Here is a 26,864-nt window from a genome sequence, read left to right on the forward strand (position 1 = left end):
AAAACTCAGCAGTGGCCACAGGACTGGAAAAGGTCAGTTTTCATTCCAATCCCAAAGAAATGCAATGCCAAAGAATGCTCAAACTACCACACAATTGTACTCATCTCACACACTAGTCAAGTAATGCTCAAAATTCTCCAAGCCAGGCTTTAGCAATACGTGAACCATGAACTTCCAGACATTCAAGCTGGTTTTAGAAAAGGCAGAGGAACCAGAGATCAAACTGCCAACATTCGCTGGATCATGGAAAAAGCAGAGAGTTCCAGAAAAACATCTATTTCTGCTTTATCGACTATGCCAAAGCCTTTGACCGTGTGGATCACAAGAAACTGGAGAATTCTGAAAGAGATGGGAATACCAGACCACCTGACTTGCCTCTTGAGAAACCTGTATACAGGTCAGAAGCAACAGTTAGAACTGGACAGGGAACAACAGACTGGTTCCAAATAGGAAAAGGAGTATGTCAAGCCTGTACACTGTCACTCTGCTTATTTAACTTCTATGCAGAGTACATCATGAGAAACTCTGGGCTGGAAGAAACACAAGCTGGAGTCAAGATTGCTGGGAGAAATATCAATAACCTCAGATATGCAGATGATATCACCCTTATGGCAGAAAGTGAAGAGGAACTAAAAAGCCTCTTGATGAAAGTGAAAGAGGAGAGTGAAAAAGTTGGCTTAAAGCTCAATATTCAGAAAACAAAGATCATGGCATCTGGTCCCATCACTTCATGGGAAATAGATGGGGAAACAGTGGAAACAGGGTCAGACTTTATTTTGGGGGGCTCCAAAATCACTGCAGATGGTGACTGCAGCCATGAAATTAAAAGACGCTTACTCCTTGGAAGGAAAGTTATGACCAAGCTACATAGCATATTCAAAAGCAGAGACATTACTTGGCCGACAAAGGTCTGTCTAGTCAAGGCTATGGTTTTTCCAGTGGTCACGTATGGATGTGAGAGTTGGACTGTGAAGAAAGGACGAGTGCTAAAGCTGAAACTCCAATACTTTGGCCATCTCATGTGAAGAGTTGACTCACTGGAAAAGACTCTGATGCTGGGAGGGATTGGGCGCAGGAGCAGAAGGGGACGACAGAGGATGAGATGGCTGGATGGCATCACTGACTCAATGGACAAGAGTTTGGGTGAACTCCGGGAGTTGGTGATGGACAGGGAGGCCTAGAGTGCTGCAATTCATGGGGTCGCAAAGAGTCGGACATGACTGAGCAACTGAACTGAACTTTAATATGTAACATAAGCTTATGTATATTATATAACAAAGTATATGTTACATATTTACGTACGAAAATTTAGATTTAAAAGCATGCAAGTTAAAATAATAATTTATATATAATAGGTAAAATATACTTCACATATATATATTTTAGGGATTTTAAATTTATTCTTGGTTTAAATATATAATAGTATAAACAAAGACAGAGAGGAAGCAGGGAGTAAAGAAGAAGGGAAACAGAGGGAGAGGAATGTTTGTAACTAGTTTAAGGATGGAATATAAGAGGACAATTTTTGAAGCATATGCTGTATTTAATCTCTTCAACTCACATTGATATTCCTAACTAAAACTTTTTTAACTTTGTGCATGTGTACTATGACTTTAACATCTGTTTTCAGGTATATAAAGTTCAATATGTCAATGAATTATGTGCTTAGTATGATTAAAATAGAGGGAGGTTTATTTTATTAGATATCACATATATTATCAAGATCCCTAAAACTCTGTAAGAAATTAACATCACTCTTTTATATATCTTCTCATCTATACATGAAGAAAAGTCACTGAATGTCTTTTAAAAAAATGTTATTTGACTAGAGTTAGAAAATCTTCTATAGCTTCCTGACTAAACTACATGATTCTCTTTAAATTTTATAAAAGGCAAAGTTATGGGTTCACTGTATCACCCAAGAAGACATGCTGAAGTCCTCACCCTCTTCCTCAGAATGTGACCTATTCTGAAATCAGGTTTTCACAGATGAAGTGAAGCTGAAGTCATACAGGAGTAGAGTGGACCCTTAATCCAACTTAGCTGGTTTCTTTACCTGAAGAGGAGACCACTGTTAAGGCACAGACACACAGGGAGAAGCCAGCCCCGTGCCTACAAAGGCAGAAACTGGAGTGATCTACCAAGAGCAAGAAGGACCAGGACTGTAGGTGAGCACCAGATGCCAGAGGTGGCGAGGGAGGACCCTCCCTCGTAAGGAGACGCCATAGCCCTGCCAACGTCTTGATTCCAGATGTCGAGTCTCTAGAACTGTGAGGTAAATTTCTGATTTAAACCAACCATTTTGTGATCCTTTGTTACAGCAATTCTAGAAAACGAATACAGGCAAACAGAAGAGCAACATATTAAAGAGTCCAGAGAATCTTATATTGGGAGTAAAGAAGAAACAAAGCAATATTTTTGTTCACCTTTTAATCATTCTAAGCAATACTTCTGAATCATCTGGTTTATTTTTATTTTTGCTTTGTTAAGCAATAATTTGCTATATTACTTCCACATAGCTCTTTACTAAAAACTTTCTAGTTTCTACAACTTGTGACACAAATATTTTAAGATTGTATGTTTCAATCTCAGAGAATGCATACTGCTGATCTTTAAGCTTCAATCAATTAGTTCAAAAAGTGAATAAGAATGTAACACAAAATCTGAATGCAGACTGTCAGGGTTTAAATCTCAGCTTTACCACTCATTAAATATGTGACGTATATAAATTACTCATTCTCTCTATGCCATAGCTTCCTCAATAATAAATGCATAGTAAGTACTTTTAAAATATTAACAGTAACTGCAGCAATATAATTGTTTATGCTTGAAAAGAAGCTTTTAGTGTGTCTAAACTCTATTAATACTTTATATATTTTCTCCTGTAAGACATTCTAGGCCTCCCATAGAATCTCTCACAAGTTTTCAAAATTGTATTTTCTTACTACCATGAAATATAATTTGAAAATTAACATATTAGAAGTACTCGTCTTTTCTTATTTTTCACTTAAGAGTACATTGAAGAGTGTTTTATACTGAGAATACTGTTCCATTCTTCAGTGGAATATATTAACATAAAGCAGAAATTAAAAGCTATTTAAAATCATGTCACTTTTCCATATTACTTATGTTAAACATTTTTCCTCTGAATTCTATACTGACTATATCACATTAGCAGCTCTAACCCAAATAACATTAGCATATAAATAAAGTTTAAGATGCACAGAAATCAAAGGAAGTAAACAAAGGTTTCTATATTTATAAAAGAATGACAGATTAAAAAAATTTTTTAAAGAAATGTTCACAGTACAAAAATGATAGGTCCCACTACATTCACAATGATTAAATATTACCTATCTTTAGGAGCTGGGTCCAAATATTTACTGCCCAACAGTAGTTTCTGAGTTACCAATTTCCAGCTATAAAGTGGAAATTCAAAAAGCATGGACTCTGCCTTGAAATTCTGATTAGATACTAGCAAACTGAGTGATAAACACAAGAGTACTTAACCTTTCTCCCTCAGTTTCCTCATCTGTAAAATAAGCACTGTACTGTTAATGTACTGGAAGAAACAGATGGCACACCAATTTGAATGATTTTAGGAGAGAATAATAATGGAACTATTTACAAAGGTATGCAGTATATATGAAAATTTAGGGCAAAGAACAACAGAGGCTTCATTATCACCCATAGGCCCAAAGAATTAAGGGAGAGAGCCGACAGGGAGGGCTCTGTGGAAACGGTCATGTGATAAGAAATTAGCTGCTGAAGAATGCAGCCACTCTGGAGTGACCCTGTAGGAAGACAGCTGAATAAATATGTTCCTCCTCTGTTCCTCTTATCTTCTGTTAATGTTCTCAGAAGACCAAAACCAAAAGAAATGAAAGGTCAAGGTGGCCCATCCATGATGCAGGCTACCACCTAAAAGGATGAAGAAGGATGTAGAATAGGTCTAGAGGGAAAAACAAAGACAGGCAGGCCAGGTGCTTATCTCTTAAGTTTGAGGTTAGGCTTAGATGGTGATTCTTTTAAATTGCTTAGAATTTTACATGACACATAGTAAATTTTAGCTCTTTAGCATATACTTACTCTCACTTTCATTCTATCTTCTTCCACACATTTCTTCATCAATATATGAAAACATGAGGGGAGACTGTTCGATAATTCCCAAAGATTGTATTTTATATAAAAATAAAATATTAAAAAACCCCACCGAGATCCTTTATGGTAATAACATTTTAGCCTTATAAATAAGCCGTTAAAAAGCTGAACATTCAGGAAACCAATCAGTGAATATTAGAAATATAAACTTTTGACAATTTATGGGAAAGATATTAAAAAACTAATAAACAATATTTGAATTAATATAATACAGATGAACTATATCAAATAAAACATAAGATCATAAAATCCTTGCTTCTAAGGAACTTACACACAGAATGTGGGAAATATACATTCAATAATTATAGAGACAGAAGCACTCGAGATACTGTATATAAAAAGTCACATGGGAATATTATTTTAGAGGCTAGTAATGAATATATTTCTAGCTTTAAAAAAATATAACTAAAGTTTATAAAATTACTGTTCAAAAGAATTATTTCTGACGATTGACCACAATCAGACAGTAGGTGATGACGATCACTTGGGTAAAGGGAACTTCAAGAACTCATATGTTTCTTACCGTTTTCCTGGATTCATCTCAGGGAGAAAGAATTTATTCATATGACTAGTCATATTAGAGGACACTTTGGGGCCACCTTTGACAGAAGCTGAGACACTAAAGGTTAAAAATGTTTCATGGCTTTATTGTTCTTTGCCTCTCTTTTACCAACATGGCAAAGTGAAGAAGACAGCATTTTCATGTAGGTTTTATTGCTCTCTTGAGCTTCAGCACTCTCTTCTCTTTCATCTGATGCCTAATAAAGCCACTTAATAGGCAGATTTGGGTTAAAGCAAAGGACAAGAAAAGGACCCCACAGGTTTCTAGTCAGGCAAAATGCTATAGTCAAGCTTTTCACAATTTTGCTTTAGAGTATGGAACACAGCTAAATTAACCTAACCTAAGGTTACACTACTCTCCTTTGTCATTGCCCCTTATGAATACATCTCTTTGTTAAGGCCCATGAGAAAACGGTATGGCCACATTCAAAAAGGTATTCCTGCATCATTTGGTCCAGTAATACCTATCATTAGAACCTCACTTCCATTTTCATCGATGATGAGAATAAGAATAAATCTAATAAATTCCTTTCATGGGCTTCTCTGGTGGCTCACACAGTAAAGAATCTGCCTGCAATGCACGAGACCTGGGTTTGATCCCTGGGTCAGGAAGATGCCCTAAATAAGGGAGTGGCTACCACTCCAGTGTTCTTGCCTGGAGAATCCCATGGACAGAGCAGCCTGGTGGGCTACAGTCCATGGGGTCACAGAGATACAGTGTTGTCATTTTTATAAGATAGCCAACATGACAGTATATGATTAACTTATTAAATATATAAATTATTGTTTAAATTATTATGATATTTATAAATTATGACATGATATTTAAAGAGGGCTGATGAATATCTTTGGATTACTACCACCACTAACAGTAAGTTAATTTAAGCAATCTGATTTAATAAGAATGTTTCACTTTAAATATTAGGACTTACAAATTTAATTAACAAAATGAGGTAAAATTTTATTCTAGCCATAGTCAAACTAAGATTAAATAACGATGATATGTATACAGTGCCATTTCTTGATAGCTTTGTAAAGAAGGGAGGCTTACAGTGGTCTTCTCAAATTCTGCCTCGGATGATGTTGGTGACAGAGGACTTATGGGGCTGAGAGATGGAGAGCTCTCAACACTGGAGACATAGTCAGGATCAGGAACATATAAAACCTGAAAGAAAACATTCACATAAAGATTCAGTCAGACTAAATTAATAATCAGATGGTGTTCTCTAAGAAAACACCATTAACAATATCCTTCAGAAATAAATTTTTAAAAGTATCTTATTACTGAAATAATCTTTAACAAAGTTTAAAAAGATTCAAATTTAATTTAGATAGGTTTGATAACACAGATTGTGGGCGACAGTGACGGGAAACTACTTATAAACTATGGGTGTTCCTCTTAAAGGACAATTTGGGACAGCCAGCAAAGTTTAAAATGCACACATTCTTTAACTGAGCCATTTTATGTCTAGGACTTCACTTTATCGATATACCTGAATATAAAGAAAAAGATACAAACAAGAGTGTTCTTTACAGCAATGTTTACAATAGCAAAAAAAGCAGAAAATCTACAGTTCACTGTGTTTATTAAATCATAATAAAAGCACACCTTGTTTTATTGGCATCACCTTACTGTGCTCCACACATACTACGTTTTTACAAATTGAAAGTCTGGGGCAATCCTGAGTCAAGCAAGTCTATCAGTGCCATTTTCCAACAGCATTTGCTCATTTTCTGTCTGTGTGTTACAATCAGGTCATCCTTGAAATATTTCAAACATTTTACTACTGTTTGTTATGCTGATATGAGATCAGTGACTACTGCAAAAAAAACTATGACTCTCTGAAGGTTCAGATGATGGTTAGCATTTTTCAATAATAAAGTTCTCTCAAATTACGGTTTAAATCAAGGTATATACTTTTTTTATACATAATGCTATTACACACTTAACAGACTACAGTGCAGTGTAAATATAACTTATACACACTAGGAAACCAAATCATTCTATGACCTGCTTTACTGTGATATTTGCTTTACTGCAGTGGTTTGAAACCAAATCCACAATATTTCTAACGCATACTTATATACCAGTAGAGTGCAACATTCTAGATACATGAGAAAGTCTGAGACTGAGTGATGCATAAATAGAACATTTTCCCAGATCAAAATTATTTTTTTAAAAAAAGAAGAAAGAAGGGCTCGAGTATTTTTGGAAGGGTATACAAACTGGTAACTGCGGTTGCTTCTGGAAAAGGAAAACTTTAACTCTGAGATAAATTACCCTTAAAGAAGTTTGAATTTTTTATCATATACATGTACTGCTTTGAATATTTCTAAAAGCTCTTTAAAACTATATTTGAAAAGCCAATTTAGTTATTTTCAATAATATTAAAAATTCACATGGATGTAAGTGACATTTAATTGTCTCTTCTAGAACCAATATGATTTGTTCAAAGTACGCACAAAATTATTCTTTTAAATTAACTACATTGTAATGGACACTCTGTCTTAATAACCAAATGTTTCTAACCATCAATGCATTTAGAAAATGATACCTGTCCAGTAACAACTGCTCGGGAGAATAATTTATTTAATTGAACAAGTTCGTTGGGTGTTGTATCAAATTTCAGGGCTATACTATTCAAAGAATCCCTTGATTCAACCTGTTTAAAAGAAAAAGAAATTAATGTGTTAAATGAGAAAATCTAAACCATAAGGTTTAATGATCATTAATATGTCTATGGAACAATTTGATTAGTAAGTGGTGTATTTCCATCTTTAGAGATAGAATAGCTTGAGAAATTTTGCATTTATTAACAATTAGTCTCAATCTATTATCAGAGTATATGCTTTACCATCATACACTACAATTATAAGAAGTTATCTACTTCAAGCAATTTCAAAATACAAACCATAATTTATAAAACACAAGTGATTTTTATCTTACAAAAGCTTTAAAGCAATGTACTATAGTTTCTAAAAATATATATAACTTTTATAAAGTAATTTTACTTTAGCAAAGCATGTTGTATTAAACTTAAAATGCTATTTCTAGTAATCTTTATGTACCTAACCTGTCATTTAAATGGAAAAATTAGAAAATATATTCAAACCAAAGCTGAGGAATATGTTTGTGAATCAGTATATCTTAATGAATCATACTTATAGAAATCTTAAATTATGAGAATTGCCAATTATCCTGAAACAAAAAAGTCATTTGACTGGTCAACATATTCCTTTACAATTCTCCATAAATAAAGCATTACAAGAGCTCTGTACAGAACAAAATGAAGTGCAATTAAATAGTTTTACTGATAAAAGATTTACAATCTAGTTGGAAAGTAAGAAAGACAAAAAAGATTACATAAAAGATGAAAAGCAGTTTAAATGAAACAGCAAATACAACAAAAGCTGAGTAGAGATAAAGCAACATATTTGTTCCTAAATGTCCAAGAAAGATTTTATGGAAAAGATTTAAAGCTAAATCTTGAAGAAGGGGTAAGAATTTGAGAAGCAGAGAAAAGGGAAAAGAACATTCAAAGTGGAAAGAATAGAACTGACATATCAGAGATAGAAAAGTTACAAAACACATTTGTGAGATACTGTCTCTTCCACCTAAACCTTCCAGAGTACACTTATGAATTTATGATTTTTAGGAAGGGAAATAACTAGAGTTAAATCTCAAGAAAGGATGATATTAATAGGGTATTTTGAATTAGACTGTAATAGACTTTGAAAAATCAGGAAAAGTAGACATGAATGTGGGGGGGCTAAAAATATCCAATAAATATATATTTTCCTTTTAAGGTTTATAAAACCAAATTGATGCCAAAGACATGAATAAATAACCTAGTTCTGCTCCCTTCTGTGCAAACTTTCTCATCTATGCAGTGAGATGGTATTTCACTTACTTTATTGAGATAATGTATGTAAAAGCTCTCTGTAAACCAATTTTACTTTGCTGTAACATCTGAAAATTTAAAAAATTACTTTATTTCATATGAATTAATGCACATTTCATCTTCACTATTATTACTAATCGGGGTAATGAAGTAATTAAGAAAAACCCACCAATATAAAGCAATAAAGTTACGTGGCTCAGAGGCATCTTAGATTTATGGCAACAGGTCCAGGATTGATGAGACAAGAGAACTGATGCAGAAAAACCAATATACTACTACAGGAGTAGATCATCTTTAAAGTAATAAAAATGTAAAAGAGATTAAGGTATAAGATTTTCAAATAAGACTGAAGAGACTATAGGAATGGATTGAATGAGGTGGTAATACAGTAGTAGTTGTAGAATGTCACAGGTGTGAACATTTAATGAGCAACTGATGCTAAATCCAAAAATGCCAACTTGGATGAACAACAGACTGATGGTAAATGGAATAAAAAAGTAGGCAATGGGCAAGGATGAAGAAATAATTGGTGTAAGGTTTTCTATAGTTTGTTAAATATGAAGTTAGTAGTAAGAAATGCAAGCATCTAGAAAGGTAGAAATAGAAAAAAGTTTGGGTCTCACTTCCGATAGTAAAGTTCTTAAGATTTCCGATTAATAGAATGGAAATGGAAAAGTGCAAAGATACAAGGGACCACTCACATTTGGAATCAACAAGAGCAGAACCAGCAAAACAGGTGTAAAATACAGTATCCTGAGAGATTTGTTCCAGCAGTCCCACAGATATAAAAATCCACAGGTGCTCAAATCCCTTACATTAGATGGCACAGTATTTGCATATAACCTACACATGTCCTTCATATACATTAAATCATCTCTAGGTTACTTATAATACCAATACAATGGCCAGTAAGGGAAATTCAAGTTTTGCTTTTTGGAACTTTCTGGCATTTTATTCCCAAAAATATTTCAACCCATGGTTGGTTGAATCTGTGGATGCAGAACCCAAGGATAAAAAGGGTCAATTGTAACTGCAAATTTCAATTAAGCTTTTCCCCAAAGTAACGGTTCTTAAATTTCAATCTGCAACCAATAACACAAGTTTTATTGAATTACGAAAAAAAAATCGGTAAGCTCTTGAATTCAAAACCAACTAAAATGTCATAATTCTTCACAATCGTGTGATTACATATGTAGACAATGAAATGCCCCATGCCTACAGTCTTATGCCTTACTGAAACATCAAATTATACTACTTAAGAGTTTACTGTCTGAATTTATATTCTTAGTTTCTCAATTAGGCAGAGAAGGTATGAGCACACTCAGGTTTATAATATGTTTGAGAGAAGATTCTTTTGATAGTAGTAAATACATTTCTACCCCAAATTATGTCATTTCAAACCTTTTAAAAATACTTAAAATTTCAACTGTCAATTACACAGTTTATGAAAACAAAGTGTAACTCAAGGTTTTGATACTTTGTTCAATTTTTAGAATTTATAAAAACTAATCAAGACTCAAGCCAAGATTGGAAAGCTTTGTGATGACACAAATGTATAACCTACTATTTTCTTAATACAGATATGACAAAATATTAGACAAACTATATAGTTAGAACAACTGCTTTATAACATGTTAACATTATCTAACAACATTTACATTTAATCAAATAAGCAGCATACCACAGATTAGATTTCTTACTTTAGTTCTCCACAGTAACCAGAAATATGGAAAGCTGACACTAAGGACATTTTTGAGAGCCATTTCTAGAACAGAGAAACTTAGCTATATATCAGTGCAAATAATCAAATGAGAGAGGTTATTCTAGAAAATTAATATCAATTTGCTTTTTCCATATTCTGTCATTCTCATTCTCATTGCTGGGAATACAATGAAGATCACATTTTTTAAAAAGTACGTGCTTCCCTAGAAGCCCAATCTAATAAAAATCATTGTAGCACAGAAACTTTATCTCCCAGTAAACTATTATTTTATTAAATTTTCTAGAATTACCTTCATATCACACTTAATAAAATTTCTCTTTAAGAAAAAAAAATCCTAAAAACAAGTATCATTGTTAATAAAAGTTATTGACAGTGAAGTAGAGATTTTAAAAATAAGGCAATTAGCAACCCTTGTCTCATTTACAATATAAACAAAGAATACCTCCAATAAGTCTATCACAAACAGAAATCACCTTTTCCAAAACAATTAACTTACAGTATATTCAATAGTCCCTTTGGGTTTCTGAAAAGACATTCTTCTCCCATCTTTTTTGTCTAGGGTCTTCTTTTGGCCAGTATCTGGAAAAAAAGATGATGTAAAATTCTATTAAATTATTTTCCCTTTCAGAGTAATTTAAGGGCAGTTAAATAGAGCTGAGGGAGCAAATATTTAAAGATTCACCAGGAATACAGCTTGCCACCTAGGATTCTCTGCTCTAAAATACAACCAAGTATCAAAATAAGTAAATGTACTTCCTTCCCTGGTAGGTTTACAAACTGACCGGTATGAAGCACTACAATAACTGGAAGTCAATTCAAAACCTAAGGAAGGAAGGAGACAAGATGGCAGAGAAGTAGGTGGATATGGGGCACATCTCTCTCCATGGATATATCAGGAACACAGAAGATCAGATGCAAAAGATCATGCGGAGCACGAGCTGAGGCTGGCAGGAGTCCCTGACCACCAGAAAGGAATATATAAAGCCACACAAAACTCAGTAGGATGAAGGAAGGAAGGAAAAAAGAAGAGGAGAGTGAGCAAGGTCAGACGTGCACCCAGCAGGTGGGGAAGCTGAAGCAGGGGTGAGACCCCCACATTTGGGGCAATCAGCTGAGACCGAGGGGAAGCATTCAAAACTGCTGGAGAGTGAAGCAGCTGATATGTGACAGTCTGAATAGAGTGAGACCCACACAGACAATCTGGGACGTGACCCTACACACCCTGGACAGAAACGTAAGTCCACCAGAACGTGTGATGGCTGGGAACTGGAGTGTAGGGTTTGGAGAGCAATCCCAGGGCGAGGACTGCTTTTGACTTCAGAGAGATGGCAGGAGGAGACAGGAGAGAATATGGTGGCAGGGAATGCTTTTGAAGGAAAGCTTGGAAGCCATGGAGGCAGGGTACTACTGCTGAGTCACATGCAGGGTGGGGAGTCATCACTTAAAAACTTGGAATACAACTACCATATAACCCAGAAATCCCACTATTGGGCATATACCCTGAGAAAACCACGATTCTAAAAGACACATGCACCCCAGTGTTCACAGCAGCACTATTTACAATAGCTCGGACATGGAACCAACCTAGATGTCCATCGACATATGAATGGATAAAGAAGTTGTGGTACATATAAACAATGAATATTAGTCATATAAAGGAACGAATTTGAGTTAGTTCTAGTGAGGCAGATGAACCTAGAATCTGTTGTACAGAGTGAAGTCAGAAAGAAAAAAACAAATATTGCCTATTGACACATATAAATGGAATTTAGAAAAATGTTACTGATGTAACATTCGTAGGGCAGCAATTTGTAGGGCAGAGATACACTCACTGAATGCATTACTACAAATAAAGCTAGTGGAGGTGGTGGAATTCCAGCTCAGGTATTTAAAGTCCTAAAAGATGATGCTGTTGAAGTGCTGCACTCAATATGCCAGCAAATGTGGAAACTCAACAATGGCCACGGGACTGGAAAAGGTCAGTTTTCATTCCAATCCCAGAGAAAGGCAATGCCAAAGAATGCTCAAACTACAGTACAACTGCACTCATTTCAAATGAGAGCAAGGTAATGCTCAAAATCCTTCAAGCTAGGCTACAACAGTATATGAAACAAGAACTTTCAAATGTACAAGCTGGATTTAGAAAAGGCAGAGGAACCAGAGATCAAATTACCAACATCCGCTGAATCAGAGAAAAAGCAAAGGGATTCCAAAAAAAAAATCTTCTCTGCTTTACTGACTATGCAAAAGCTGTTGACTGTGTGGATCACAACAAACTGAAAAATTCTTCAAGAGATAGGAATACCAGACCATCTGACCTGCCTCCTGAGAAACTTGTATTCAAGACAAGAAGCAACAGTTAGAAACAAACAAGGAACAATAGACTGGTTCCAAATTGGGAAAGGAGTATGTCAAGGCTGTCAACTCTGGGAGACAGGGAAAGACAGGGAAGCCTGGCGTGCTGCAGTTTATGGAGTTGCAAAGAGTTGGGACAGGACTTAGCAAAAGAACAACAATAAAAACTTAGATACAGAGAACAGACTTGTGACACAGTGGGGGAAGGAGAGGGTGGGATGAATTGAGACAGTAGCAATGAGAGAGTAGATTAACTGAGAGACTAACATACATATTAGCACATGTAAACAGACAGCCACTGGCAATTTGCTGTATGATGCAGGGAGCTCAACTGGGTGCTCTCTGACAACCCAGAGGGGTAGGATGTGGTGGGAGGCCGGAGGAAGATTTAAGAGGGAGGGAACATATGTATACCTATGGCTGATTCATGCTGATGTATGGCAGAAACCATTACAATATTTAAAGCAATTATCCTCCAATTAAAAAAATAAATTGAAGAAACATAACTGTCAGCTGAAAGGAAGTTATTAAAAAGTAAATAAGGAAGTTATCAAAAAGTAAATTAAGGACTCAAAATTTATTAATTTAGTAAATTAAGTTATTACAAAGTAAATTAAATATCTTTCAACACATCTAGTCCTATTATAATAATCTATATTTGAAGATTTATTATTATTAACCAAACCAAGTCTGAGGCATGTAACATTAATCTTCACAGAGGAAAACATCTCTAGTTCTAATACAATCATAGTTAAAGACAAAATCTTCACTATGGAGTTATATTAAAATAATGTATTCTTTATACATACCATGAAGTAGATTAAGATATGCTTTCACATATAAACATACTTTTTATGCACTCCATTTCAGACAGAGTGCCAACTATTTGTCACTTGCTTATCAAGATATTTCATTTGAACACATCATTACCACCAAGTTTATAGTATCTGTTTTAAATTCTGTATTAGTGTTAGCTTTCTCATCTGTACTTCATGTAACAAAGATTGCACAGAACTGATAAAATAGCGCTCCTATCTAAACAATTTTAAATAAAATCAATCTCTAAAAAACTAATAAACTCAAAACTGAATAAGATCATAAACATAACAAGATGTTATAGTTATGCTCAATTTTTACAAGATTAAAACAGTAATTTTCAAAGAAAAATTAGTTCTACCTAAGCCTAAGGAATTTAGAAAATATCTTCCTCTTTGTTCTCCCTCCATCCAATCTTAATTGATATTTTGACTATACTTGAGTTTGTTTATATGTATCTAATTAGCTCAGTTGGGTGAATGGTTCTAATGAAGCATTAACAATGATAAAAATAAAGTTCGAATCTCAAAAAATCCCATTTAGCTCTACAGTACTTAAAAAGGCTGTCCTAAAACCTTCCTGATCACCCAGGTTAAGGCAGATCTCTACTACTAGTCATATAGTATCTTTGTTTCATTCACAGTATCTGGCACAGTTTTAAGTTTCTTTTTAAATCTCTTCCACTAAACTGTAACCTATAAAACACCGTACTTAGTTCCACAATGACTCCTCAGTGCCTAACAAAGAGCCTAACACATAGCAAGCATCAAATTTGAATCAAATAATGTTTTGAAGCTACGGCTTAAACTGTACCTAGAACTGCCACAATTCTTACAGTCATTTTGTTTTTTAAAGAAAAGTGGACCAAGAAGAAAAATATATACTGTTTGGCTGTAGAAAAAGGGGTGTTTTCCTAAAGTTATGCTGGGAATGAAAAATGGTATAATTCTTAGGGAAAGACAGCATTTTTTCTTTTCACAATACTCCAATTTTTCTCCATTAAATAACATATATTTAAGTTTGTTTTTTGGGATAAAACATTGAAGCTATTTTAAAATACATTTAAAAAATTAATTTCTTTCCTCTATCTCATTTTGCAATTTAAAAGCAATGCAAGATATAATTTCAGATTACTTTTAACTAATAATATATATCCTTTCATGATTTCAGGAGTAGATGGTCTGCATTTGCTTTGTATAGTAGTATTTTTTTAATCTGTGAAAGAGTTCATTAAAGATCTAAAAGAAAGTGTTACTCAGTCATGTCCGATTCTTTGCGACTCAAGGGACTGTAGTCCACAAGGCTCCTCTCTCCATGGAATTCTCCAGGTAAGAATACTAGAATGGGTTGCCATTCCTTTCTCCAGGGTATCTTCCTGACCCAGGGATCAAACCTGGGTCTCCTGCATTGCAGGCAGATTCTGTCTGAGCCACCAATTACAATTAAATTTGCAATTGCAGCATCATTTTCAAAAGTTTACCATGGAGTGCAGTTCAGAGAAAGAAAACTAATATATCAGCTTTCCGTAGCTTAAAGTTTGAAACAAACTGAAAGCACTCACTTTAATAATATAAAATTATAATAAAATATATTACAATGTCTTATTATAAGTTCTAAAATTATTTTAATAACCAATATTAAAACATGTATTAATATATGTAAGTACCAGAGCACAATGAAATACACTAATCATTCTCTTCGATCAATACAGAAATATAATCACAGTATTTGAGAGTTGAAAGTGATCACACTGGTTATGTAGCCCCGTTTCCTATTTGTTAACTTTATACTCCCTTTTAAAGACAGTTGCCAGTAAATATGAATCTGGATTGGGAGTATGAAAAAGAGAGGCCCCATTTCGCTTCCTCACAAAGTTATTAGTATTACAGTTTAGAAATGCATAGATATTTAAGATTTGAAAATCAAAATAATAGTGAACATGTATTAAGTGCCTAGCATATGCCAGGGCTTACAGATAGCTCAGTCGGTAAAGAATCCACCTGCAATGCAGGAGCGCCGGTTTGATTCCTGGGTTGGGAAGATCTGCCGGAGAAGGGGTAGGCTACCCACTTCAGTATTCTAGCATGTGCCAGGCACTGCTCTAAGTACTCTTCATTTACTATCTTACCTATTCGTCAACCTTATAAAGAGGGTATCACTTTTACTACCATTTTAGAACTGAGAAAACCAAGGCACAATTTTGGTTATTACAATGGGATACTGTTTAGCTAAATACTGTGTGCTAAAATGCACATAACCGTCCCCCCAGAAGAGAACAATCTGTCACAAAATGTCAACCCTGCACAAGTTGAAAAACCATGCAATGTACCCTAATAGTATGCATGACATATAGAAGGTGCTCAATATCAAATGAATAAATGAATATATAATACTTTCCCCTGAGATAAAACAATTATCTGGTATGGTGGAAAGAGCAAGGGCCTTAGATTTTACTCTACATTATCAGAAGCAAAAGCTTAATGTATGTAATCTAAAACAAGAAATTCCCATCTAGACTGTATTCTATAAGTTTTGATACACTGTATTTTAATAATTTCATCCAAAATATTTCATGACTTCTGCCCTAATTTCTCCATTTGCTATTTTAAGAGTTTTGCTTAATTTGCTAATCTATGACAATTCAAAATTTTCATCTTTTTGTTAGTGATTTCTAACCATACTGTGATAGTTAAAACCTGTAAAATTCATCAAAACTTGCTTTACAATCATGTATAAATTTAGCAAATGCTCCATATACATGTGCTTGAAAAGAATGCGTCTTCTATACAGAAGGGTAGTGCTGTATGTGTGTGCACATGTGTGGACACGCATGCACACACCCACGCACAAACACCTATCTCCACACCCTTGAGATCAAATTTGGTGACTGAGTTCAGATCTTCTATATACATATTGGTTTGTTTCTGCACGCTTTTTCTTTAAATTACTGATAGAGGTTGTTAAAATCTCTCACTATGATTGTGGGTTATTCAGTTGCTCTAACATTTCTTTACTTTGCTTTCTATATTTTGAGACTTTTGAGACCATGATATTAGGTTCATACAAAATAAAAACTGTTATATCTTTCTGGTATGTTGAACTTTTTCTTAGAATATTTTTAGACTTAAAGTTTGATACACTTTTAAACAATTATTTTTATTTATTTATTTTTGGCTGCTCCACGTGGCATGTGGGATCTTAGTATCCCAACCAGGGATCAAACCCATACCCCCTTGCAGTGGAAGCCAGGAGTCTTAACCACAAGGGCCAGCAGGGAAATCCCCATTGAGCAACATAGATTGACCTAGAGATTATCATACTAAGTGATGGCAGTCAGACAGAAAAAGACAAATGTCATATCACTAATATGTGGAACCTAGTTTTTTAAAAATGATACAAATGAACTTATTTATAAAACAGAAATAGACTTATAGATATTGAAAACATACTTATCATTACCAAAGGGGAAAGGGTGGCAAGTGAGGAATAAATCAGGACTTGGGTTGAATATACATGTGCTACTGGATATAACATGGCATCAGGTCCCATCACTTCATGGCAAATAGATGGGGAAACAATGGAAACAGTGAGAGACTTTATTTTGGGGGCCTCCAAAATCACTGCAGATGGTGACTGCAGCTGTGAAATTAAAAGACGCTTGCTCCTTGGAAGAAAAGCTATGACCTACCTATACAGCATATTAAAAAGCAGACATTACTTTACCAACAAAGGCCTGTCTAGTCAAAGCTATGGTTTTTCCAGGAGTCATGTACAGACGTGAGAGTTGGACCATAAAGAAAGCTGAGCGCCGAAGAGTTGAAACTTTTGAACTGTGGTGTTGGAGAAGACTCTTGAGAGTCCCTTGGACTGCAAGGAGAATCCAGCCAGTCAATCCTAAAGGAAATCAGTCCTAAATTTTCATTGGAAGGACTGATGCTGAAGCTGAAGCTCTAACACTCTGGCCTCATGATGAGAAGAACTGACTCATTGGAAAGATCCTGATAGTGGGAAAGATTGAAGGCAGGAGGAAGGATGAGATTGTTGGATGGCATCACTGACTTGATGGACATGAGTTTGAGTAGGCTCTGGGAGTTGGTGATGGGCAGGGAAGCCTGGTGTGCTGCAGTCCATGGGGTTGCGAAGAGTTGGACATGACTGAGCTACTAAACTGGACTGATATATATCACTGGGGAAGGAAATGGCAACCCACTCTAGTATTCTTGCCTGGAGAATTCCATGGACAGAGGAGCCTGGTGGGCTGCAGTCCATCGGGTCACAGTGGGGGACAGGACTGAGTGACTAACACATACACAACACATTAAACAATTATGTTAGTGGTCATACCGTAGATTATAGCCTAAATTGTTAATTTTCAGTCTAATATTTACTAGTACTTTTATCTTCCTTCTGGTCAATGTAAGGATGTTAAAAACTGTGTGATCCTACCAAGACTTATATGCAATTGTTACTGTGTATTTCAATTACATATATATATATATATTCAAAAACACTCTAAGACATTATTTTTCTAGACAGTCAACGTTCATTCGGTTCTTCCCTCATATTTACCATTCTTATTGCAACTCTGGGTAATTTTGCAGGGGATGGATTCTTAGTTGGCAGGTGTTCTCTGTTGTTTAGTTTCCACTGTTTCTGTTGAGAAATAACTGTCAATCTTATTCTCACAGCACTGACTACTTGTTCTAAATGCTTTAAAATTTTTTAATCTTTGGTGAGATTTGTATTGATTCCACTTGGGGCTTTGGAGAAGGAAACTGCAACTCACTCCAGTATTCCTGCCTGAAGAATCCCATGGACAGAGAAGCCTGGTAGGCTATATAGCTAGATACGACTGAAGCAACTTAGCATGCACGCACTTGGGTTTGTAGCGATGCTTTAATCTGTGAATTTCATCATTCTTGGCATTTTCAGTCATTCTTCTCTTAAATAATACTTCTGCCTTCATTCTCTCTCTCCTTTCCTTTGGGGACTCAAATATACACATATTAGAACTTCTAATTATATCTTGTATTAAACTTATTCCTGCCTTTATTTTCCACCCCCTCCCCTTTATTTTGGATATTTTCTTCTGACCTATTTTTCAGTTCACTAATTCTTTCTTCTGCGGTGGCCGATTTGCTATTAAATTCATCCACAAAGGTCCTAATTAGAAAATTATTTTCAATTCTGGAATATCCACTTTTTCTTTTTTAGTTTGAATCTCTACAAAACTCTCAAGCAGCTCAAAATTCTCAACACAGCTATTTTAAATCTGATAACTGCAAGATACAGGGTTCCTGTGAGTCTATTTCTATTCTCTTGTTGTTTCTGATATCTTACCAGGTGCCTAATTATATTTTATGTACTGTAAATTAAATATGAAAAATTGTCTATAGACAGAATTTGACACACAGAAAGCTGAAATCCTCTAGAAAGGATTAATGCTTGCTTCTGCCAAACGCTTGAGGACACTAGCAATACCAAATCTTATTAATGCAGTTATAGGAATGATGATTTAAAGCCAAGTTACCATCCTATGAGTTTTCCTCTATTCCTACAGCATTTGGGGGGTCCTAAGTGAGAGTAGTTCATTCCTCTACTGTGGTAGGTCTTGTACTGTGTCCCTGTTCCCTTATACCAACAGGCTGGCAACAGCAACTTTTAATCTCTGAGCTGCTGCTTCTGGAATCAATACCTCCCCTAGGGAAAAAAGGAATCCCAAATTGGAGCTGCTCTTCCTTCAGCCTCTGTCCTCACTCAGATCCTAATCTAGTTCTATCAATCAGTTTTCTGATATCCTCAATAAAATTTGTTTTGGCCCAGCTATTTATTTATAATAGAAGCATAGGTGATTTACAATGTTGTGTTAGTTTCTCATATATAGCAAAGTTTTTCAGTTATACATATATATACATATTCTTTTCATTATGGTTTATTAGAGAATATTGAATATGGTTCCCTGGACTATACAGTAGGACCTTGTTGTTTACCTATTTTATATATCATAGTTTGCATCTGCTAATCCCAAACTCACAATTTGTCCCTTCCCACACCCCTTTCCCTTTGGTAAGTTTTCTGTGTCTGTGAATCTGTTTCTGTCTCGTAAATTAGTTCAGTTGTACCATATTTTAGATTCCACATTTAAGTGATATCATACAGTATTTGGTTTTCTCTGACTTACTACACTTGGTATGATAATCTCTAGGTCCATCCCTGTGGCTGCAAATGGCATTATTTAATTCTCTTCTATGACTGAGTAGTATTCCACTGTGTATATCCACAACTTTATTCATTCATCTGTCAATGGAGATTTCGGTAGCTTCCATGTTTTGGCTATCATAAACAGTGCTGCAATGAACAATGGGGTGCGTGGATCCTTCGGAACCATGTTTTTCTCTGGATATATTACTAGGAGTGGGATTGCTGAATAATAAGGTAACTCTATTTTTAGTTTTCTAAGGAATCTCCATACTGTTTTCCATAATGACCGTTAACGATTTACATTTCCACCAATAGTGTAGGAGTTCCCTTTTCTCCACAAACTCTCCAGGATTTATTAATTGCAGACTTTTCAATGATTGGTCCAGTTTTTTAAATTGTTCTTAGCAGGACAGTCTGAATTATCTAGCTTGCTATTATTACCAGACTGAGAAGTCCAAAGAGATTTTTAAGCAGAGAATTGACAAAGCAGTATCAGACCTTTAAATTAAAAATCATTTTTGGTAATAGAACGGGAAAGGCAAACTAGAATAAAGCAAGCCTGAAAAACCAATGATGAATCCTGTATGAAGTCTCATTTTAATATACTAAAAGACTCCTAATATAACTGAATATTGTAGTTTTGGCTGTAGTCACTGATAAAAAGTTTGATGATTTAAAAATATTGAGCTGGGAGTCAATATTTTCATAGGATAATACAGATTTTAAACTTTGAAAATATCTTCTAAACTAAGAAAGATACACTGAGAACTGCTTTTCTAATTAACTGATTCCATCTATAAGAAACTATCTATAGGAAACTATGCCTATGTTTTCAACCTTTCACTTGCTACTGACTCCTTATCCATAGTCAAAACAAAAAAATTTTTTTTAATCCCTCAGTTTTTCTTCAACTTTGTACCCATCCTGCTCTAGGTATCAGCCTTTCTGCTTTTTTTCATAGTTGAACTTTTAGAAATGAGTCTAGTCTCACTGTCTTTACTCCATCAAGAGATTCCACAATGTATTGCAATGGCTTCTGTCTTCCCAGTTCCCTAAACCTGTAAAGGAGACCAAACTAAGCAGAAAATCAGAGAAGCTTTTTCTATTTTATTTTATTTGCTCTTTATGAAGCACCAAACTAAGTCCTTAATGCTCACCTTTCCTTTATTTGGTAACATCTCAAGACCCTTGGTCTCTAAAACATTTGCTGTTCCCCGTTAATGCTCCTTTCCTCTACCTAGTCAAGGAATTTTTGAGTGTGGCCCACTTCTTACGTGAAAAGTTTCATGATACAGAATGCTACTGTTGTTATTTAGTTGTATCTGATTCTTTTGTGACCCCATGGACTGAAGCCCACAAGGCTCCTCTGTTCATGGGACTTCTCAGGCAAGAATACTGGAGTGGGTTGCCATTTCCTTCTCCAGGGATATTGCCAACCCAGGAATTGAACCCCCATCTCCTGCACTGCAGGTGGATTCTTTACTGCTGAGCCACTGGGGAACTTCCATATAGAGTGCTAATAGAGCCTTGCTAGTTCAAATTATGTTCTAAGGGTCAGCAGCACTGGCATCGCCCGGGAGTTTCCTGTGAACACAGAATCTCAGATTTCACTCCAGAACTACTGAGTCACATTGGCATGCACAATAAATTTGAGAAGCACTGTTAATAGAGCTTTTGAAAGGATCAAGCTTGCAGACTGAGTAACTGACAGAAGAAATAGGCTTCTTTACAACTCCCACTCATGACAGTAACACTAGCATCTTCAAACGTCTGTCAAACTTAATTGTTTAATAGTCACTGTGATACATTACTACTGTTACTAAATATTTTGTTATCTCCCTGGGGAGGAAAAGAAAATATACTGTACCATCCCACTGATGTCAGACATGAATAGAAACCATAAGCCTTTTGGCAGAAGTGTTAAGATCCAACATTATACTTCTTAGCTCTTTTTTCCTTCTATCTTAAGACCAGGGCTGTTTCATATAGTGGCTACTCCTAAAAGGCTATTACACACACACATACCTGTGCACGCACATCTAGTCATTCCTGTTTCTGCTCCTGGTTAAATTATAGTGCTTGGAAAAGAAAATTTCTTCAAGAATTCATACATAAGAAGCAAATCACCAACTAGGGGAAAAAGAAAACAGTCTAGCTTGCTTAAGACACAAGAATGAGATTGTACCAAGTGTATCAAAATAAAAACTCTAGGAATGATCGAAGGATCTAACAGGGTGTACTGAACAATTATGTAGTGGGAAAAATTGCAAACATAATGTAATAAATACCAGGAAGTGGAGAGAAGAAATACGGGAGATGAACCGTTCAAATAACCTAAGGGTTAAACAAACCCCACCTAAAACTGAAACAAGAATGTAATAATACCAACCACTTAATATTTTTGCGAATTCTGCTTAACTTTAGACACACTATTTAGGAAATACTTTCTTAAGGCAAACAAATATTATCTTTTAGTCACTCTTTCCTTCTAGTCATCCATTCATCATTTTATACGTAAATATACATAAAACTGGAGAAGGAAATAGCAACCCACTCTAGTATTCTTGCCTAGAGAATTCCATGGACAGAGGAGCGTGGTAGGCTACAGTCCATGGGGTCACAAAGAGTCAGTCATGACTGAGCAACTAACACACACACATACATAAAATAGATCCGAACAATAACATCTACCCTAAAATTAATAGTATCACTAGATATTGGATTAGAGGTAGCTTTTAAACTTTAATTTTTGTTATGTATGACTTCATAGTTAGAAAGCATTAGTTTTACCAAAATTTAGAATCTAGCACCCACCTCTCAGTTAAGACAAACCATCAGATAACTGCAAATCTAAATTAATCGTTTTGGCCCTATATGGAACTGTCTTTACAGTCTTGCATTTTGTTGTTATACCACTGAACTCCATTAAGTAATGGTGTTAAAAAAACAGCTTTTTGAAATTAGAATCTGTATTTACTATAAAGATGATATTTTTTGCTATGTTAAGAGTTACATGAGGATTTTTTTCTCTTCATTCTACCAGGAAAAGTCATGTTTCTTTTACCTAAGCAACAGGTTTATCTTTACCTCAGTGACACTGTGATTTATTGCTGATCATATTTCCCTTTTTTCACTGATTGCCAGAAATCAAAGGCAAATTTTGGGCCTTTCCCTAATACATTAATCTGACCTTAAAATATCCCCTTTTTGTATGAATATGCATTCATTCATTCAACAAAATGTATTGTGTCTCAATATAAGTTTGCTGGTGGCCATCTAAGGAGTTTTTACACACAGAAGATTATTTGCAATTACTTTACTTTTTAATTAATCTTTGATTTATTGAAGTACAAATATAAAAATCCAGTTTTCCCTTAAGTCTTCAACTATGTCAGTGTATTATATTTACAAAACTAGTAAATTTTAACATACTTTCTAAGGTGCTTTCAATAGTTAAATCAGAAAACAAACTAGACATCCTTAAATAATCCCATTTATAAACTACAGTAATTAAATTCTCTCATCTATACTAAAAGGCACTTATAAATCTACTATATTTTATTGTAAACACTTTAATTGCCTCTATAACAAGAAAATCTTTCTGAACTCTTTTAACTCTAGTAAATACATTACAATAAAGTTTTAAATATAATGAAAAGTTCTCTTTGGTATTCACTTTCAATTAAATTCTTAGACTAATTTACATGCACTCTAATAGGCCTAATTCTCTGAAATGTAACAACTATTTTAAAGACCAAATACATTAATTGTTCCTAAGCTTAAAGCAAAATACTAAGTATTTAACAAATTTCATCATTTCTATATTTACTTCTGACCTTAACATGAACAAATCTTAACGTACCCACTAAAAAAAGCAGTGATTCTCAAAGTGTGGTCCCCAAATTAGCAGCATCAGCATTAGTTGAGTTGTTGTTGGAAATGCAAACTATGGGGTCTGGCTCAGAAGTACTGAATCAGAAACTCTAGAGGAGGGGTCCAACATTTTCAACAAGCCTTTGGGTGATGCTGAGCCACACTAAAGTTTGAGACTTACTGCTTTATTGCAGCCTGAAATACTCACAGGCAGTTCTGTCCAAAAACACAGATAAGTCTTAAATTCAGCCATCCTGTGAGATGAGCAGCAATTCTAAAATGGGCAAATCAACTTTACTCATGAGAACCAATGGAATCGGGAACAACACTGTTATGACTTCAAACTTCATCAGAGCTACTATCAGAGCAGACTGAGGCTGTTTATCTAGAAAAGATTGTTTCCCCACCTCCCACCTTAGGAAATGAGACTAAGACTGCAGACATCTAGGATTATCCTCTTTTATGACTGACCAGTACTCTTAATTAACAGTTACCCTAACAACTGAACTTCCCTGGTGGCTCAGAGGTTAAAGCGTCTGCCTCCAATGCGGGAGACCCGGGTTCGATCCTTGGGTCGGGAAGATCCCCTGGAGAAGGAAATGGCAATCCACTCCAGTATTCTTGCCTGGAGAATCCCATGGACGGAGAAGCCTAGTAGGTTACAGTCCACGGGGTCGCAAAGAGTCTGGACACAACTGAGCGACTTCACCTTCACCTAACAATTGGGCTTCCTTGGTGGTTCAGATGGTAAAGTGCCTGTCTGCAATGCAGAAGACCTGGGTTCGATCCCTGGGTTGGGAAGAACCCCTGGAGAAGAAATGGCAGCCTACTCCAGCAGTCTTGCCTGGAAAACCCCATAGACAGAGGAGCCTGGTAGGCTACAGTCCATGGGGTTCCAAAGAGTCGGATACAACTGAGCGACTCCACTTTCTAACAATTGGTACTACAAATCCTTTACAGGGACTTGGTCTTTCCTGGGTTCAAGCTAAACTATTATCTAACTCTTTCAGACAATCTGCATCTCAATTTCCAACCCAAAATGTATCAAAGTTTTTTTTATACCTTCCTTGGAGTTTGTATTTTCAGCTCAATCATTTAATATTTTTCTGACTCTAAAGAAATTTCAGTGACAATCCATCTTATCCTTTACCTAAATTGTTTTAACTTTAACACCAAATGAAAGAATCTTGCATTCTTCTCATGCTTTTTTCTTGTCTCTCTCATTTCTTTGCCTTGCCAAGTTTCTTAATCAGGAAAATGGGTTAATAATAGTACTTACCCTCAGCAAGTTGTTATTAGGATAAAGCAAAAATATTTGCTAGCAGCTGCCCCACATAAAGTGTTCTTAGCTGGTCTAATTGTTGTCATTTTCCCAAAAGATATTGTTTTATTAATAAATGACAAAAGTAAATGAAAAGAAGCTTTAAATATGAGTTCAGATGTACATATTTAAAGTACCCTGTCACCAAGTGGGAAATAGAGTTGCCATAACAGGAAATTTTATGATAAAAACTGTATTACAATTAAGTTGGAACTCTAATATTTATATTTAGAGCCCCACTGTTCAGGGGGTTCTCAAGACAAGAATGCTGAAGTGGTTTGTCATTCCCTTCTCCAGTGTACCACGTTTTGTCAGAACTCTTCACCATGACCTGTCTGTCTTGGGTGGCCCTACACAGCATGGCTCATAGTTCAGTGAGTTACACAAGGCTGTGATCCCTGTGATCATTTTGGTTAGTTTTCTGTGACTGTGCTTTTCTTTCTGTCTGCCCTCTGATGGATAAGGATAAGAAGCTTGTGTGAGCTTCCTGATAGGAGGCACTGGCTGTGGGGAAAACTGGGTCTTGCTCTGGTGGGCAGGGCCATGCTTATTAAATATTTAATTTTCTGCTGATGTGTGGGGCTGTGCTCCCTCCCAGCAGTTTGGCCTGAGGCGACCCAATCTTAAGAGTTTGCAAACTCTATGGTAGGCTGCAGGCTCTATAGCAGGGGTAATGGTGACCTCCTCCAAGAGGACTTATGCCAGCACACCATGCCTCCCAAGACTGGTGCTGTCAGTGCCCCTGACCCCAAGGCAGGCCACCGTCAACCCACGCCTCAGCCAGACTCCCAGTCACAGGCAAGTCTGGCTCAGTCTCTTGTGGGGTCACTGCTTTTTTCTCTTGGGTTCTGGTGCACATAAGGTTTTATTTGTGCCCTCCAAAAGTCTCTGTTTCCCCAATCCTGTGAAAGTTCTATAATCAAATTCCATAGACTTTCGAAACCAGATTCCCTGAATATTCATTGGAAGGATTGATGCTGAAGCTGAAGGTCCAATACTTTGGCCACCTAATGCAAAGAGGTGACTCACTGGAAAAGACTCTGATGCTGGGAAAGATTGAGGGCAGAAGAAGGGGGTGACAGAGGATGAGATGGTTAGATAGCATCACCAACTCAATGGACATGAGTGTGAGCCAACTCCAGGTGACAGACAGTAAAGGACAGGGAAGCCTGGCGTGCTGCAGTCTGCAGAGTCAGAGTTGGAGACGACTGAGCAACTGAACAACAACAACTAAATACTAAAAAAAATTTTTTTTACATACTTATAACTACGTGATCTAGTAAACTGACTATAGTGATGCCTCCAAACACGAGCTATGCTCAAGGCCTAAAAAATTTTTTTGAATCATAAAATAATTTACTCTTTGCTTGCATACATGCTAAGTCACTTCAGCAGTGTTCGACTCTTTGCAATCCTATAGCCTGCAGCTTGCCAGGCTCCTTTGTCCACGGGGATCCTCCAGGCAAGAATACTGGAGTGGGTTGCCATGCCCTCCTCCAGGAGATCTTCCCGATGCAGGGATCAAACCCATGTGTTTCCTGCAGCTCCTGCACTGCAAGCAGATTCTTTACCACTAAGCCACCAGGAAAGTCCAATTTACTTGTTTAGCAGGAACAAAAATGGGGTCATATGGTGTTTTCTTTGTAATTGTTATTAACTAGAGCAATGGTGTGATAAGCTCCTTAATGTGTCTAAGTCCCAATCATGGTTTTCCATAGAAGGGACTATAGTGTTGGAGTCAGCAAACACGATAAACTATAAGACCAAAAGCAGACACCTTGGAGAGGATAGAGACATTAGTAACAGTTAACAGTCAGGTAAGTGGTCTGTTTACAGAAGAGTAAAATCAGAAACAGATGACCAAAGTTCTATTAGGCCCATCCTTCAATGGTAAAACTATTTTACCATCATCATTACTGAACATGAAATGGTGACGGATAAGGTCACTAAC

General features: G+C 35.9%; 1 protein-coding gene across 7 annotated transcripts in view; it reads right to left on the reverse strand.

The window, feature by feature from the left end:
- OXR1 (oxidation resistance 1) overlaps window positions 1-26,864 on the reverse strand; it is a 458,954-nt gene that overhangs the window by 60,503 nt on the left and 371,587 nt on the right. For all 7 annotated transcript variants that reach the window (XM_040262147.1, XM_040262151.1, XM_040262152.1 and 4 more), the window contains 3 exons: window positions 10,844-10,926; window positions 7,278-7,385; window positions 5,774-5,887 (listed from right to left, as the gene is read on the reverse strand). In XM_040262147.1, the coding sequence (XP_040118081.1) occupies window positions 5,774-5,887; window positions 7,278-7,385; window positions 10,844-10,926 (305 nt within the window). The remainder of the gene's footprint in view (window positions 1-5,773; window positions 5,888-7,277; window positions 7,386-10,843; window positions 10,927-26,864) is intronic.

Source organism: Oryx dammah, unplaced genomic scaffold (assembly GCF_014754425.2).
Source record: "Oryx dammah isolate SB20612 unplaced genomic scaffold, SCBI_Odam_1.1 HiC_scaffold_19, whole genome shotgun sequence".
In the NCBI taxonomy this organism is placed as follows: Eukaryota; Metazoa; Chordata; class Mammalia; order Artiodactyla; family Bovidae; genus Oryx; species Oryx dammah.